Source organism: Marmota flaviventris, chromosome 5 (genome assembly GCF_047511675.1).
Source record: "Marmota flaviventris isolate mMarFla1 chromosome 5, mMarFla1.hap1, whole genome shotgun sequence".
In the NCBI taxonomy this organism is placed as follows: Eukaryota; Metazoa; Chordata; class Mammalia; order Rodentia; family Sciuridae; genus Marmota; species Marmota flaviventris.
In genome coordinates, this window is record NC_092502.1 from 23,360,988 (window position 1) to 23,379,706 (window position 18,719).

The 18,719-nt window shown below is 37.9% G+C and overlaps 1 protein-coding gene across 1 annotated transcript in view; it reads right to left on the reverse strand.

Annotated features, from left to right (window-relative positions):
* Positions 1 to 17,345, reverse strand: part of Itk (IL2 inducible T cell kinase) — a 63,017-nt gene extending 45,672 nt beyond the window's left edge. The window contains exon 1 of the mRNA XM_027938619.2: positions 17,110 to 17,345. Within this exon, the coding sequence (XP_027794420.1) occupies positions 17,110 to 17,247 (138 nt within the window). The 5' untranslated portion in view covers positions 17,248 to 17,345. The remainder of the gene's footprint in view (positions 1 to 17,109) is intronic.
* Positions 17,346 to 18,719: the final 1,374 nt, after the last annotated feature.

The window sequence follows — 18,719 nt, forward strand, 5'->3', positions numbered from 1 at the left end:
CTAGCAAAGAGGCTGGCCCATGGCAGAGCTAACTAGGAAGAGAAGACCAACCAGGCCAGAACACAGTTTAAATCATCTTAATCAGATTTAGGGCATTTAACTATTCAGAAAATATTTATCAAGTGTCAGCTATGAGCAAGACGTTGTTCTGAGTTCAGGAGATGGGGCCCATAAACGCTGCAGACTCTCTCATGGGGCTCATATTATACATAGTCCATGACTTAAGATGGTTTGATTTAGGATTTTGTTTTTCTTTGACTTTACAATGGTGTGAAAGCATTCAGTAGAAATTGTACTTCAAATATTGAATTTTAACCTTTTACTGGGCTAACAACATGTGGCGCCATACTCTGTCTCTCAGTGCTGGGCAGTGGCAACAAGCCTCAGCTACGGCCAGCCACATGGTCACTAGGAGAAACAATCAGTGCGGTACTCTAGAGTGCATTGTGTTGCTAAGCCAGGATGTTCAGTAGGTTAGGTGATTAAATGCAGTTTTGACATAAAATATTTTGAACTTATGATGGGCTTATCAGGATGTAATCCTATTATAAGCTGGGAAGGCTGAGAGACAAACCAAGTGCTATAAAGAGAATGGACAGGTAGATTTTGTAGATCTCACTGACAGGTCATTAGAGCAGGACCCTGGAGACAAGGCATTCCTGGGAGTCATCTGTGAGCAGGTCTAGGGGAGTGAACAGTCTCGGTAGAGTGAGCAGCCAAGCAAAATCCCTGGGTAGAAAAGTGCTAGGTAAGTATCTCTTCGCAATGGAGCATAAAGTAGAGGCAAATATTAAATGGAGTTAAGAGTAGGGATAAAACTTCTATGTGCGATTCTAAAGCAGCACTGTCCAACAGAAAAAGGAATGCAAGCTAACCATGGAATTTGTAGTTTTCCAGTAGGCACATTCAAAACAGTAAGAGTAACAAGTAAAATTATTTTGACAATTATGTTATTTAGCCTGCTATGTCTAAGATATTATCATTTCAAACTGTGATCAACATAAAAATTAGTGAGATATATTCCTTCTTAGTACTATGTTTTTAAGTGTCTGTATTTTATAGCACATCTCAGTTTGGACTTGCACGTGTAAAGTGCTCAGTAGCCACACAATGTCGAAGGGAGGTTTTTTCATTTCAACTCAGATGATCCCTTTTGATTTCTTAATATTCACTGGTTCCAAACATGGATTTTAAGAGACTATGTCTCTTAGTCCATCAGGTGACACCACTTTTGGGTTTGCTTTTCTGTTGGAATGGATTTCATAGTTCACCATCAACATTCCTCTCATTTCCAAATGAGCGTCAGATTTTCCTCCTTCCAATGCATCCTGTCTGGCCAATGTCTCCAGAGGCCCCTAGGCCAGTTCTACTTGGATCTTAGAAGATCCAATATGTGGTAAATAGCAGGACCAGTTTTTCACTCCTGTCAGTCCCTGGGGAGCAGCCAGTGAACAGGCTACTCACAGTTCAGTCTCTGAGAAACCATGATTGTCTATAATCATCTCCAACAACTCTATTATTTCTGAAAAATGCCAGGATAAAACCTTCTAAGGAAACCACACAAAAGCTGCCAGAAAAAGAGAGAGACCAAGTCAAATCTGCCCTCATTCTTACTTGTTATTCTGTCGGCACCACTTGGGGTAAAGCCACAGGGTTTAGCTTAGCCTTGTTTCTTAGCTCAAAGCTACACTATCCTCACATTTGAATGCATTGCCTGTACATCTGCATGTGTCAAAACAATCCAAGATGCTGATGTGTACAAATCTGCATAAAAGGCAAGCTTGTGCAAGTAGCTTTTATATACTATTTCTTTATATGGTATTATTTTGTATAAAATAGAACTTGGATTGTGAATTTCAAAGAGAGAAGCAGGAAAAACAATAACAGACAATAATGAGGGCTTTTTGAGCATTTATACTTCAGGCACTGAACAATCATTTAATCATGATCCAACAAAGTATCATTCTTTTTTTTGTGTGTGTGTGTGTGGTACTGGGAATTGAATTGTTAATCAGGGGTGCTATATTACTAAGCTATATTACCAGTCCTTATACTTTAGATTTTGAGACAGGGTCTCATATGTTACCCAGGCTGGCCTCAAACTTGTGATCCTCTTGCCTCAGCCTCCCAACTACCTGGAATTGCAGGTATGCGCCACCTTGCTGAGCCATTCCCCCACTTTATAGGTAAGAAAACTGAGATGGGGAGAGGTCAGCTGTCTTAGTGAAAGGGCAGCATACAAGCTCAATTTTATGACTCCAGAGCCAGGCCACATAACTACTGTGCTTCACGGCTTTGTGCTTGCTCCGATTTTCATAGAAAATATTCACTACCCAAATCTGATGCTAAGCAATCAACTGCATGACCTATTTATTCAAGCCATGGCCTGGTAGAGGTTTATCTCTGCTTCTGCTGGGTTTCAAAGGTGGAGCACATTCCCCACTCCACCTTTGACTCCCTAACAGCGCTCCTTCTTTGCTTGGCTAACAGGCGGATGCGTAAGGAAAAATTACATGTCAGATTCCCCCCTCCAAAGGGGGCATTTCTACTTTTCTGAAAAACAACAGAACTTTAGCTTTCTGCTTTGGTGAGGCAGAACGAGTCCTGGAGCTTTCAGGTCCGGTAGACTCAGGTTTGAAGCCTAACCATGTTTCTTACCAGTTGTACAATCCGAAGCAACTCATTTGTTTTCAAAGTGGCATAATTATAGTCTCTGAATCAATGGGTTAATTAAGAGGATTTTTAAAAACTAGATAAATCTATGAGCAAATTAAAGTCATTAAAATGGTAATCAGGTCACTCAAAGGATACTTCCTTTCCTTATCTTTTTCAAATGGTATCCATAAAATAAGTCCTTGTTCTTTCTATGTCCACATTTTCTTTGGGAATTTTCTTTTGGACAAGTATGTAAACAAGAACCACCACTGGGGAGAACAATTCTTTATTGTTGATGATTTTGACAACCAAAAGCCATTTGTCTATTTTGCAAATTATTTGATTTTGACAACCAAAAGTCATTTGTCTATTTTGCAAATTATTTGTAAAACCAGGGCAAAATCATGAAAGGTACTGGCTTCCTGGACATCTCAATTCACCACATTTGCTCTCTTTAGCTTTTTGTATCCCCTCCCATTCACCTATAAAAAGTTTTCCCTGAATGTTCTTTTATTTAAAGTATAACTTACCTACTGGCCTAAAGTTTGTCTTGTCTCACAGAACTTTATATTAGAAATTATATCAGAGATTTAAGCTGACAGGGAGCTTTGGTAATGGAATTTTAAGCATCAGCTGAGAATATTTTTCACAGTGAGTCATCTAAAGGAGTAGGGCATTTAAGACTCCTGAGATCACAAAGTAAAATTAACTGCATGCAGCAATACCAGAGTCTCTCTAAGATCAGGAGATGTTTCTAATGATGATTTTAACAAGGCAATTCAAATGTGTTGTTCAATGCCTCTTCTGGATATAGAACAGCCATTGTGCCATCAAAATTCCACAAATCTTCCTTGAGGTGACCCACAAATTCCTTCCCATTCCCCTAATTTAGTGTTCTGGGTTTTTGAAAAAGGGTGTTCTCAAATGGAAGGCCTAGAGAAACAGAGATTCAGGTTTGGAAAAGCCAGGATTTAAATCTTTCCAATGACAGGCAGCACTGGGTAAGCTATTTGGGTGCTCTGATCTTAGTTCACTTCCTTCTCATTCTCTTGGTTCTTCAGTACTAGTGGGGATGATCACAGCTGCCACTCAGGGGTTACTAGGACTTGAGCATCCAATAAAGATGTGATCATTACTGTCTCTGTGGAAAAAGTACTATCTTGTGAAACAGTGTGATTTGTAATTCCCTGTTGCTGATTCCTCTCCTTCTCAGCCTACCTTCAATGTGACTTAACCCAAATAACCTTGGAAGCCTGGAAAGGCGTGGGCTAAGGCAGCTGACATCCAGTTCTCTGGACCAATGTAAAACCATGAAACTGTGACCCATCCACACCTGCCTTCTTTTCTTTCCTTGTTTCCATAAGACCTCTAACTCAGCTAACCCAGTCATCTATTTTTTTTTCACTTCAGTTTGTTCACATTGTGGTTTACCATGAGGCTGGTTGTGGGGAAAACAATTTAGTTTCTTTAATGTCTGCCGTCTTCAATAGTAGCACCCTGACTTCTCAAAGACAAAAGGCGAGAATTTTAAAAATTGAAAAAAATAATAACCGATGTGATTCTGCAATCTGTATTTGGGGTAAAATTGGGAGTTCATAACCAACTTGAATCTAATGCATGAAATATGATATATCAAGAGCTTTGTAATGTTTTGAACAACCAATAAAAAAAAGAGTAGTATGAAAAAAAAGAAAAAAAGAATAATGATAAAGAAAAGGAAAGAAAGCAAAGAAGAAGAACTATATTCTTATGTAGATTTCAGAAGACAATTTAATCCTCTATTAATATTATAAATGTATTTTCTTGAAAGAAACTATGAACATAAGAGTTGTGGAAATGGTCTTGGAATTTGGGAGTAGATGATAGAAAGAAGGAGTTTTTCTTTTCCCCTCATATATTTCTGTCCTCTGGGTATTTTACCATAATCACATACTTCATTTATTGAACTAAAAAGTAGTTAACGAAAAGAAATAAATATATTCCCTTGTAAGACTTATCCTATGAAAACATTTGTCCAAAATGTATAAGTACATATGAAAAAGGATATTCACAGTAGTGTTATTTACTATACTAAGAAAATCTAGAGAAACATAAAATCCCATTAGTTATGGTTTACCCATCCTGTGATGACTCTGTAGCCATTAACAAAGAATAAAGTTCATCTATACAGAAGGACAAAAATGCATATTAAATGTATGAGAGAAGATTTAAAGAGTTGCAGAAGTATTTCATTTTTTGAAAAATAAATAAAATAAATATTAATTTACGAAATAGCCAAAAAAAAGTAATTTAAGAGAAAAATTATTGCAAGTTGCTAATGTTGGTTATTCCTGTGAATGTCAGGGTGGCAGAATTTCACAGAGAAAATAATATATTTCTATTATATCTGAAATTTTTAAAAATGAGCACAAAGAAAGAGGAAAGGCAGAAAAGGGGAAATACAATTTTAAAGTAGTAGACATTTTAAAACACCACACTGTAATATTACGTTGACAGGTGGTTATGGCTACAGGGCACACATTCAACTCGGGGTGGGTGAAATGGTGCAATTCTTTGCGCCTGTAACCTCATAACCCCATTAGCAGAAAGCAGCAGCTAGGCAGCACCTGCCACCTGATTTTCTGTGTCCAAGGAAGCTCAAGTTCATGACAGTCCTCTTATATTCTTCTTGAGGACTAACAGATTCTAATTAATCAATTCTTTGTGCTGTTAGGTGGTAATTTATAAGTAAAGCAAAAAATGCAGAAATAAATTCTATGCTCAATTAATGTTTAAGATAACATGGTCTGGGCTGGGGTTATAGCTCAGTTGAGTCACATGCATGAGGCACTGGGTTCGATCCTCAGCACCACATAAAAATAAATAAAGATATTGTGTCCATCTACAATTTAAAAAAATATTAAAAAAAAAAAACAAAAAAGATACCATGGTCCTAAGACTAAAAAGAACATTTGTTTAGATTTGCTTACAAAAGTGGGCAGAGAGAAAAGGACTTAGGTGGAAACTAAGATCAGGGACCAAGTGCCATGTGCCAGGCCTGTGGTAGATCCTTCAGGTGTCATGCACGCTGCTCTGTGTGCTTTGAGAAGCATGGATCAGAAGGATGATAAAGAATATTCCCAGTAGTTGTTATTTGTTACACTAAGAAAATTTAGAGAAACATAAAATTCCAGTAGGTATGGTTCATCTATCCTGTACCTACTCTGTAGCCATTAACAAAGAATAAATTTAGGGCAGGGGTTGTGGCTCAGTGGGAGAGTGCTCACGTAGCATGTGCAAGGCCCTGGGTTCGATCCTCAGCACCATATAAAAATAAATAAATAACATAAAGCTATTGTGTCCAACTACATTAAAAAGTAGATATTAAAAAAATAATAATAAGGTTAAAGCCCTTCATCTTTACAGAATAGAAAATATGAGATGTTTAATGGATTTGAAATAATACTTTTTTCTCCAAATCTTTTCAGCACTGAAGAGTCAGTAGCCTAAGCATATAGTTAATAATGACTTCACTGAATTTTAGGAAATAACTCCTTACACAAAAGCAATGTTCAGTTAACACAGGTTCAGGAAAAAGCAGGTAGAATCAAGTGTAGAGCAGAAAGTGATGATTGTGGGTGCATCCTATGACAAACTTTTAATGGAAATAACTTGGAATAAAAACAAGAGCTCCTATTATTATTAAGGAAATTACTAACAACTTTGTGGAAAATCAGGTAAAAGAACTGTAGTTGATTCTTGAACATATTTCCACATGCTCAAAGTTGCTAAGAAAACAGAATTGCAAATAAATTATACTTAAATACCATTTTTTTTTAAAAACTTCTCAGACTAGCAAAGATCAAAACATAAGATAACAGTGTTATTGAGGTTTTGAAAACACAGGCATCTCACATGTGGCCCTGGGCAAAGTTAATTGGTAAACTTTTATGGAGATTAATTTGGTCATATTCAACAAGTTAACAGATGCAAATAGCCTTTGACTCAGCAATTCCACTTCTAGAGATGTTTTCTTTTTTTTTTTTCTGTACCAAGGATTGAACCTGGGGTGCTCAACCACTGAGCCACATCCCCACGCATCCCCAGTGTTTTTTATTCTAAGATAGGGTCTGGTTAAGTTGCTTAGGTCCTCATAAAAGTTGCTGAGGCTAGCCTTGAATTTGTAATCCTTGTGCGGCAGCCTCCCGAGTTGCTGGGAATTCAGGTGGGTACCACCATGCCCTTCTCTGAAGATGTTTTCTATAGACCACGGCTTCTTAAGCTCAGCGCCATTGACATGTAGGGCAATTCTTTGTTATAGGCCTTTTCTATGCATTATAAAATATTTAGCAGCATTCCTGACCTCTACACTAATAAAATAAATTTCATTATTTGAAACTGTTAAGACTAGGGACCTGTGGAGATGGAGACAGAGTTTTTCTTTTTACCTCATATTCTTCCATACTCTTTGAATTTTACCAAGAACATATTTCTTTTATTGTATTAAAAAACTGTTAACTAAAATAAATAAACATAATTCCCTTGTAGGACTTAGCCAATGGAAACATCCGTCCAAAATGTGTAAAGATGTAGAAAAAAGTATTTTTTTTTTTTGATACTGGGGATTGAACTCAGGGGCACTCAACCATTGAGCCACATCCCCAGCCCTATTTTGTATTTTTATTTAGAGGCAGGGTCACACTGAATTGCTTAGCACCTCACTGTTGTTGAGGCTGGCTTTGAACTCGTGATCCTCCTGTCTCAGTCTTCTGAGCTGCTGGGATTACAGGTGTTTGGGCCACCACAATCGGTTGGAAAAAGGATATTCATAGTGGTATTATTTATTACACTAAGAAAAGCTAGAGAAATTTATATATCCATCCATAAATAGACAAATAATTAAATTAGTTATGGTTAACCCATCCTGTGGGCTATTCTGTAGACTTTACTGAATTTAATATTCCTTGGCTTTGATTCATAACCTACTTTTGCAATTCTACCATACCCAACTTCCTTCAAATGGTATTGTATACTTAATAGTATTCTTTAAATTGACACTTTTTCCAGATAAGCAAATTGTTTTCCAAAAGAAAACTTTAAACTCTCAACATAAATTTTAAAACACAAATTCATAATATCAATTATAATAAACATAATTTAAATTGAAAATATGTTAAAACTAGTTTTGTCCATGTGCCATCTTGTGTGCTCCTCTTAGTAGAACCTCATTTTGGGTAACACTAAATTGGATCATTACACATGAAATTGACCTTAGTGTGGACTATGAAAAAGGGTGATGTTTGATGTTAATAAACGTAGTCTCACTCTCTGGACCCATGATCCTGGGGGCAGATGGGGTTCTGGTCAGCTTCCTCATCCTGCTTCAGCCAGAAACTTGCACTTCTATTTGTTTTCTTTGTGGGGATGAATATAACATATGCGTATGTTAAAAGAGAGTTCTAATGAAGAAATTTGAAAAACTCCTGATGCCATGATTTTATGAGTAAGAAAGCTAAACCCCAGATAGAGTAAGGAACTGACCAAGGTCACCAGTGCCCAGGCTCCATTCTATTAAGCCACCCTGTTGCTGCTTCCTATCCTCATTCCACTTCTCTAGAATTACAGCCTGTCTGAAATCATCAGTACAGTGGATCCTATTAGTAGATCTAAATCTATGGAGAAGTTAAAAATGACTTCTTTGATAGCTTCCTTATTTCACTTGCTTCTTGATTAGATGCCAGATGGCCTAAACCAAAAAGCTCCTTCATGTGCAATTTTCAGACCCCCTAAGATGGGGACAGAATCATATTTTGCAGAGTAGGAAGCTGTCTGAGTATCCCTCAACTCCTACTGTGTAGGTTTGTCTACATATGTCTAAGACTGACCTTAAATCAATTCATCTCACCTGTGCATAAAATACTGTACATCCCCCTCATAACACTCAAAATTTATAAAAGCACTGTTCTTGAAAATCACAATGAGTTTCTTTTAGTTTTATTAGTTCCTTTTTAGAACATAATCTTCTCTGATGGTTCTGTGTACTGCTTCAAGCTGTTTGAAAGATGATTTAGCAGTGAATTGATCAAGGCCAGAAAATGTTCTTTTCCCATAACACAATTATCCTATTTGGGGCAGTCTATCCTAAAAAGTTATTTCAAAAATGACTCAGTCTAACATTAGGTACAATATTTTTTAGTGTTTCAATATATGACATAGTAATCCTACTTAAGGAACTCTAATTTTTTTTTTTTTTTTTTTTTTTTGGTACTAGGGATTGAACTCAGGGGCACTTGACCACTGAGCCACATCCCCAGCCCTATTTTGTATTTTATTTAGAGATAGGGTCTCACTGGGTTGCTTAACGCCTCACTTTTACTGAGAGTAGTTTTGAACTGTGATCCTAGTGCCTAAACTGCCCGAGCTACTGGGATTACAGGTATTTGCCACCATACCTGGCCTAAAATGCATATTTTTAAAAGGAGACAGTGTAATATTAGATACATGTATTTTTAGTGTTTATTATACTTAGAAACAATCAGAATATTGATTCCTAGATGGGAGCTAAGTTATCCATTTGTCCAGGTACATAAAATAAATGTATATCTCTCCAATGAACTGACTAAACCATTAAAAATCCATATATATGAGAAAATGATTATTTTGGAGGAGATATATAAATATATATATCTCAACCCTTTGGTAGCTTTTTATTGTAGCTGGAATAAAATTCAAACTGCTTGCCACGATCCACAGTGGTTCACACAGCTCGGCTCCCATCTCTCACCTGCACTCGTCTCTTGAATTCTGTGTGCACCAAGGCTCTGTTACTCACACAGGTCAACTTTATTTCTAGCTCAGTGCCTTCCCTTTGCCCAGAATGTTTTCCCCATTTCTTTGCTTGACTGACTCTTTCAAACCTCAGCCTAGATATACATTTCTTCTCTAACCATCTTCCCTCCCAATCAACCCCAACTGCTGCTCAGACTTGCTATAGAGCCTATGGGTCTACATCTTCCCTGTGTAGTCAGTCACTTGCTTACCGTCTCCTCCACCAAAATGTAAGCTTATGAGGGTGAACACCTCATCTCCATTATTTAAGACTGTATTCCTTACTTCTAGAACAGTGCCTGGCATGCAGCAGATGCTTGAAAAATGTTTGTTGAACAAATTACTAAAACATTTCCTTCATACAGTGTTAGGTTAAAAATAGAGTTGTTTTTTTTTTTTTTTTTTTAAGAAGGGGGAGAAGTTTTATATGTGAATTTTTAAAATAATAAGCAGGTATAATTTTGGTGACTTTAAAACTGTATATTTTACTTTTTAGATTATTATTTTAATCATGTAAATTTATAGTGTAAGATGAAATGGGTAAATTGAACTATAGTCCCCCCATGTTCTGAAGAATACTGTAACTTACTACTTCTGACTATGTTTTGGTTCCTTCTAACTTCCTACTACCCTCCTTTCCTCCAAAACTTCCCAACTCCTACTAATCATCATTATACATTGTGATCAACTTTTCTTGACATCCACCCATGAAAGAATATGCAATATTTGTCTTTCAATATCTGACTTAATTCACTTAACTCAATGTTAAGTGAAATGCTCCACACATTTTTCTACAAATTATAAGTTTTCATTCATTTTATGGTTGGATAATACCCATGGTGCATATATATGACATTTCCTTTATCCATTCATCTGTTGATGGACATCTGGGTTGATTTCATATCTCGTGTATTATGAGTAGTATAAAAATAAACATATGTGTGCAGATATCCCCTGATAGGCTGATACCATTTCTTCTGGGATATACATTCAAAAGTGGGAGAGATCTATTTTTATTTCCTTGAGGACCCTCCTTACTGTTCTCCATCATGGCTGTACTAATTTACATCCTCACCAACAGTGCATGAAGGTTCCCCTTTGTCCACATTTCCACCAGCATTAGTTGTCTTTGATGACCGCCTTTCTAACTGGGGTAAGATGATATCTCATTGTGGTTTTCACTTGCATTTCCCTCATAGCTAATGAAGTAGACCATTTTTTTCATAAATATGTTGGCTTTTTGAATTTCTTCTTTTGAGAAGTATGTATTTATATCTTTGTCCCCTTTTAGTAGTACTAGAAATTGAACCCAGGGGTACTTTTCCACTGTGCTACATCCCCAGCCCTTTTTATTTTCTATTTTGAGACAGGATATTGCTAAGTTATCAGTCTAGTCTAGAACTTGCAATCCTCCTGCCTCAGTCTCACAAGTTCCTGGGACTCCCAGTGTGCACAGCAATACTCCATTTTCTTTGCCTGGCTAGACAAGTCTTCATTCTTAGCTTCTAGATGCTTCTTTTGTGAATTCAATTTAAGTTATGCGATCTCTTTTAATTCACTAGATACTGACTGACCTCCTATTAAGTACTAGGCACTCTTAGCTAATGGTGTTACAGTGATGAATAAAGCAATCAAGACTTCTTCCTGTTGATGCAGATAGCAAATAAACAGGGAAACACAGCAATAAATCCACAGAGTAAGTGAAAATACAAATGGCTGAAATATCTATGTACTTCTAAAAAAAAAAAAGAAACAGGATCCTGGGAAAATGTTTGAAGAGTCAGGGAACAAGACAGAACCGTGTTCTGCAAAACTTTGGGATGTTCCAGACAGTGGGAAAAACTAGTGCAAAGACCCTACACTGGATGATCCTGAAAGAGTGCACCTCCTTAAGTATGTGTCTCATTTATCTCACCTTGGTCCTGCTTCTGTACAAAGCACATGTACTGGCCTTCTGCTGGCAGTGTTGAAGGTTCAGAAAGAAGGCAAATGTGGTAGAGGCACATAAAAGGAATGTAGTGGGAAATGAAACCAGAAAGACAGGCAAGGTGGTCTCATAGGCCATAGTTGAGAATTCATTTAAATATTCTAAACAGCCACAAAGGCCATGAAGGGAAGGAAAATATCTGATTTATAATAAGTTTATTCTGGGTGTTGGGTGGATAGCAGACTGTAAAGCTTCAAGTGTTAGCAGAAGTCTTTCTAGAATTGACTGAATCACATGAGAGCCCATGGCTGATGAAAATCTCAAGCAGAAATGCTCAGGTAGGTTTAAGAATATTATCCTCAGAGGATTTTTCTGGATAAGGGAAGAAAGGACGAGTAAGTCAGGGTGGAGGGAAAAAGAGAACAGAGTTGCTTGGTTCTCCTAAAAAGAGTTGGGGACTGAGGAGCTGGCCCGAATGCCCCCTCCAAGGAGTCTTACTTATTTACTCCTGCACTTAGGGACCTCCCTTCTGATGGCCTAGGAGTCTTGCTCAGTTCTTAGTTAAAGACTAAGGCATTGACCCTTTTTCTTCTTGGGGTTCATTTGTGTAACTCTAACCTCCACTGGATCTATACTTATCCCTTTCTCCCTCCTTTCTTTTTCTCCCACTCTCCCTTTATCCCTCCAGATGATGATACCATCTTTAACAAATTAGATGCCTGGCCTCACCAAGAAATACTCCAATGGAGACTGTTGTGGGAGAATGATATTAATAAAATAATCATTTTAATAAATAGGCAATCACAACTCTGACATTTACTCTGAAGAAACGGTACATGTTGGTGTGGCAGAACATAACAGGAGGAGGAGGATACAACCTAGTCTAGGGAACTCAAGGAAGGTTTTTCTAAACAAGTGACATCTGACATGGAGGCTTTAAAGGTGAATACAACATAGTGTGGCTGGAGCCTAGGGAGATGGGAGAAAAAGGAACATGTGCTGAGACAGAAAAGAATGTGTGGCAGATTCTGGTGCCCATCCTCAGGGCAACAGAAAAAACACTGAAGTAATACCTGAGTTTCTGGTGAAGGTCATCAGGACTTGATTACAGTCACCATGTGAATGTCACTTGGGCTGACCTGCAGAGAACGGGATGGCAGGATGGGGTGGGGTGGAGTGCTTGCAAGGAACAATCAATCAGAGGTGGCAGTGGTCCCAGGTGGGAGATGTTGGTGGCTTCCAATAGGAAATCCCAGCAGATTCTAGGGGAATGTTCGGAATAAAAGGTGGCCAATTCTCTCATTTCTTTTTGGATACACAAGAGCTCCCCAAAGTGAACGAAGACAAGACATGTCCTGGGGTGAACATGGCAATTATAAAACTCATAACATACTTCATTGCAAGAGACCGGGGAGCATGGAGTGGTGATTTTCAGGAACACCCTTTGCATTGAAGACTTCATAGAAGGAACACACCACACACTTTGTCATAAACCAGTCCAGTTCCCAATTACTAACCAGTAACAAATGCTAGTAACAATAGGCACCGTTTGTTTGGGAGTCCTGTAGCCTTTGGAGACATAAGAGACCTCAGGCAAGTTACTTAAGCCTTCTTCTCCATTTTCTAATCTATAAATGAGGGTAATAATAGTTCTTAACTTACAAAGTGAATATAAGGATTAGATGAAATAACTCACATTTGGCACAGTGTTTGACACATAGAAGTGCTCAGTAAGTGTTATTACTTTATTGTCATTAGAATAATGATGATCTTACCTTAGCCAGGGGTTGAGAGAAAATATTTACAAACCACATATCTAAAAAAGAACTTATATCCAGGGTATGTGTGTTTGTGTATGTGTTTGTATATACAATAGTTTGAGAACAAGCCAATTAAAAAATAGGCCATTGCACCAGGCATGCCCATAATCCTAGTGGCTCAAGAGGCTGAGATAGGAGGATTTTAAAAGAGAATCTTACAGCATCATGGGGTTTACAGAGAGTCACAGCTCAAGCAGTAAAGCTGGTCTTTGATCCAGATCTATATGACACCAGAAACTGTTTGTTTGTTTGTTTGTTTGTTTTGACCACTATGCAATAATGTTTCCTAAAGCAAGGAAAAGGGACCACCTCCACACCTGCCATATTTCATTGAGGGAGGACACAGGTTATAAGATATGCTTCATCCCATGTAAGTGATAATGGCTCCCACACCATAGGAAGCACTACAAGCTTGATCCTTAAGGTGCAAAGAGGCAATACAATAGAAAAACCTTCTCAGTTCTCCCAAGGGTCTTTCAGAAGTTCAAGGTGGTCCTTGGGCATAACTGAATAATAATGACCTTACTATGTCGCAATTAGCCTGAAGCTTGTAACAAACTTTTTCATGATTTACTTGACATCTCTTGGAACAAGCAGTGTTGAGTTTTTACAATAAGAAAGAGGCACTTCCAGAAAGTAAAGAAGGATTTGAATCCAGCTCTACTTGGCTACACTGGCCTCACCAATCTGTGATGCTTTTCTCCATGGATGCTACTTTTTCCATTATGTTCTTACTCAAAGTGAGCCAGAGGTCGTCCATTTTTTCTTTTACCCCTGAAGAAGATCTGATATCAATCACATGCAACTGAGTATATTGTTCAGTTGGTGATTACTTCTCCAGAGATTATTTTACTTAAGTCTGCCTGTAATGTGATAGGTTCAGCTTGCACTGGCTGATTGGTAAATTTCCAGGAATTTGTGAGCTAGTAGACACATCACATTGGTAATCTAAAATGGCCATGATGGGATCATTTTTTACAGAGAAATCCATAAAAACTACGAGGGAGGACTTCTCAACACCTCTGCTCTCATCACTAACATTGTTATATATTTTATGAGCTAAGTACCAGTCTTTTATCTCTCCTTGTCCTCTGTAAAAGAATTCCAGCCTGTCTGTAATCCTGGTGGCTTGCAAGGCTGAGGCAAGAGGTAGGAGGATCACAGGTTCGAAACCAGCCTCAGCAACTTTGCAAGGTTTAAATAATTTAGCAAGAACCTGTCTCAAATTAAAAAAAAAAAAAAAAAGGCTGGGGATGAGGCTTAGTTAAGCACTTCTGTGTTCAATCCCTGGTACCAAAAAAAAAAAAAAAAAGAATTTCAAGAATTTCAGCCACCAGAGACTATTTTGCAAGGAAATTGGCAGGCATAGGAAGAACGTAAAATCATTCCTACCCTCGAGTCACCACCTGCCAACTCTATGCGTCTTTTTGACCCCTGCTTCAGTAGGATGAAAGGTCTTCCCGGCCCCTCTGAAAAACTTGTATAGCACATCTCAATAAGGGAAACAGCCATCTGACACCAAAACTGAACACTTGTTAAAATAAAAGGCTCATTCAATTAGCAATGTAATGACAAGAAGAATGGATATTTAAAGTTTAGAATAAACAATGCACAGAATTTATTCTTGAGTATGTAAGGGGTTATTTTCATACAGTTTTATAAATTGACAGAAGATTAGAACTGCTGGGAATATAATTTCACAAATGCAAAAAAGAGAAGCTGAGACCCTAAGAGGGGCTGACCAGGAGTGTACGGCTCCTGATGCATGTCTGTCTCCCCGCATGCTTACATTTAACCATAGAATAGAAGTCCAGGACCCTGGTCTTAGCTTGGCTTTGAAGATTCTTTTAATATTTCCTATTATTTGAAGATGATTATGTTATATCACTCTGCCAGCTTCTTCAAAGATATAAAAATGATACAAAAATGGCTAAGTTTTACTAGGTGCTGACTATGTGACAAGATACATTAAGTAGCTTACGAACTAAGTTGAACTATATGAAATTGCCAACATCTGACTTTTATTATCTGCTAAGTGGTAATCTCAAATAGTTGGGCATAAATATATTATCTGATTCTTTGCCATTTTATGAAATGGATACTCTTACCACACCCATTTTAAGATGAGAAGACTAAGGGTTTAATTAAAAAATAAAAGGGTTCTTTCCACAAGGGTAATGCTGTTTATTTATGAGTGATGTACAGTATACTCTTATGTGCAAATTGATGACCTCAAACTATGTGATTTATATAGGGAATACACAACAATAATTCAGATTCATTTTTCAGTGACCTTGGATAACTTTCTTACTAATAGATTTCGATCATATTTAAAGAAAATTTTTAAAAAACATTACTTGTGGATATTAATCACTGGTGTTAAAAAACAAGAAATTTGACGATTGTACATATGTCCTATATAACCTAATGGAAACATTAGGTCACACACACATATACACTAAAAATTGACTTAGGCTATGTGATTTATTAGGTATATACAATGAATCCCTTAAGTTCAAAACTTGGCTCCTGGTCACCTATCAATGGGCCCTTGCACATAGGTAATTCCATGTGATTTGTGCTTAACTTCTAAAATATTAGTAAGAGTCTGCTGAAGATGACCAATTCTTTTCTAAAGACAAGCTAGTGATATTTCACCTGAAACTTTAAAAAGCCAGGCATCCATTGGCTCTAGAGCCAGCCACCTCGACTACACTTCATTGAACATTTGAAAACCTGGCTCTCCAAAGACTCCAAACTCATTCCTGCAATTCCTAAGTCATACACCCATGGGGAATCAGAGCACCTTTATCTCTAAGTAACCATCAAGCACCTAATAGAGTTTCCCCTTCAGTAAAATATAAACAACAATCTCCCCCTACCTCTCTAGTGATTTAAAAGCAATATAATGATATAATAAGAAGTCCCAAACATGCTTTGAGGAATTGCTGAGAATGGCTAAACAAGAGCCACTACATAGAAACAAAGGATTTTTAAAGAAGGAAGGGATTTTGTTAGGTAATTTCTAGTCCTTTAATTAAAAAAAAACCTGACACAGGAGATAGACATTTGTCCAGACTTTATCACTTAATGAGAAGCAGAGTTTGGTCTCCTCACTCCCCATCTAGTGCTTTATCTGTCAAAGTACATTGCTGTGTTCATTGATTTTTTTCTTTTGTAATTACAGATGCTATGGAATATGAAAATGTCTTCAGATATATCAAAGACTGGCCTAGATAAGCAGCCACGATCCCCTATGTAAGAACCACTGGTCTGCATGCAGAACACCATGGCTCAATATGCCTAGTCTTCTGTGATGTTTTCCAAGGGATAAAGAGGTCTGCAATTGTGCCTTGCAAATTTTAGACTATTAAATGCTTGGGAAACAATTCTAAGATATCATGGAAGTGTTGTCCATTAAAACAAAGAGTTGAATTCGTAAACATGTTTTAATACTGTACCTACCACTTAACCATTCCAAGTACTATTTTTTTCTACTGTAAAATAAAAACATTGGGCTAAATTATTCTTGAGGCCCCACCAAGTACAATATTTTACTAGTCTATGTTCCATAGAATGTAGTATATTTCATACAAAGTTGAAGTTCTATCCAATCATAACATTTGTCACATGAAATATTATTATTTTGTAGGGGAAAAAAGCTGATGAACGTTAAAGTTGTAGTTTTTGGAAGTGAAATCACCAAGTACAACATCTGACCTCTTGACTCCTCTCTACATTCCCCACTGATTTCCCTACTGTGCTCTTTGCTTATTAAACCCAGCATGCTTGGGTTCCATGTTCTATTTTATTCCATGTATATCTTTCAGAGTCAGTGAAGTCTAAATATAACATATTGTAAAAAAAAAAAAAAAAAAAGCAAAAGAAAGTCTTACATACCCCATGACGATCCTCAAAGTATGCCAGGCTGGTTTTGGTTAAAACAAAGAAGCGGACTTTAAAATTAGAGGGAGAAGTTCTTCTCTTTTGTTGGGATTTCTTGATCAGCTGTTCTTCCAGGAGGATCAAGTTGTTCATGATCCAGTTCTTGAAAAGTGATGCGTCTTAGGCATCACCCCTTAGCACAACCAGAGCAAACAGCCTCTGGGAAAGGAATGTGACAGGCAGGCAGTTGATCTTCAGAGAGCTGCTCAGAGGCACCTCACCTCCAATGTTATCGTTTTATCAACCCTCAGTCAACTTGCGGAGCTTCTCTTCTGATGTCAAAGGCCATAACCACATCCTTTCGAAATTCACAAAACTAAGAGGCACATAAAAAAATATATATATACCCTTTGCTACATGGTTTGGAAATGATGTTTGAAGAAACTTAGAGTCAAAATTATATTAGCGATTTGATGTTTATTGTCATAGTTCCTGGTTTAGCCCACCCAACAGTTAAGACATCTAGTACAGGAATTAAGAATGTGGGTTCTGGAGCCCATGGAGCCCAGCTTGGGTATAAGTTTCCTGTTGCCACTGTAACAAATTGCTACAGACTTAGTGACTTCAAGTAATGCAAATTAATTGTCTCACAATTTTGTAATTCAGAAGTTTGGAATGGGTCTCACTGGGCTAAAATCAAATTGTCAATGAGCTGTGACCCTTTCCCCAGGATCTTTATCAGAAAATATGTGTCCTTGACCGTCCCAGCTTCTGAAGGACACCCATACTCCTCCAGCTCATAGCCAACAGTCACAGGTCCAGTCCTCCTTGGAAACCTCTTCTTCCCTCCTCCACTTTTGACCCTTGTGGTTATACTGGGTCCATTCAATCTAGGATCATCTAGGAAAGTCCTATTTGAAGTCAGCTGATAACAACCTCATTCTCTTTTCTACTTTAATTCCCCTTTGCCATGTAACCTAGCATACACAGAGGTTCTGGGGATTAGGACATGGGTCTTACAGGGGCCATTACTCTCTCCTGATCTACCACTGGAACCAGCTGTGAGGCCACAGGCAAATTATTCAGTGGTGCTGAGTCTTTTTTTTTTTTTTTTCATCTGTGAAAGTGAATAACAGTGGCTCTAGACAAGGCACTGCAGGGTTCCTCTTTGGCTCCCTCACTTCTTGCTCAAAGGTTCTCACCCCAGTCTACAGTCTGCCCCTGTCCCCAGCCCTCTGTGCACACCTCTCATGCCAGTCCGCACATGCTGCTCAATCTGCCCCAGAATGTCTTTTTGCCTCTGCTTTTTTGGGTTAACTCTGAATTATAATGCCAGCCTCGGCCTCCCTGTACTTCCTCAGGGACTCCTTCCTGGTTTTCCTAAGTCAAATCCACCAATCACAACAAGGCACCTTCTACCTTTCTCTTCATTCCCCTCAGAACAGCATTAATCATGCATCTGGAGGGTGACTTTGGGCTGTCTCCTCACTTGAGATAGGGATCTAAGATTAAGAGAGAGAGATACTGAGTCTCAAAGAAAACAACCCAAGAGCCTTTAAGGTGCAGAAAGCACAGTTGTAAATCTTGAGTGACATGTCCTTGGCCTGTACCCTTGGAAAATAAAA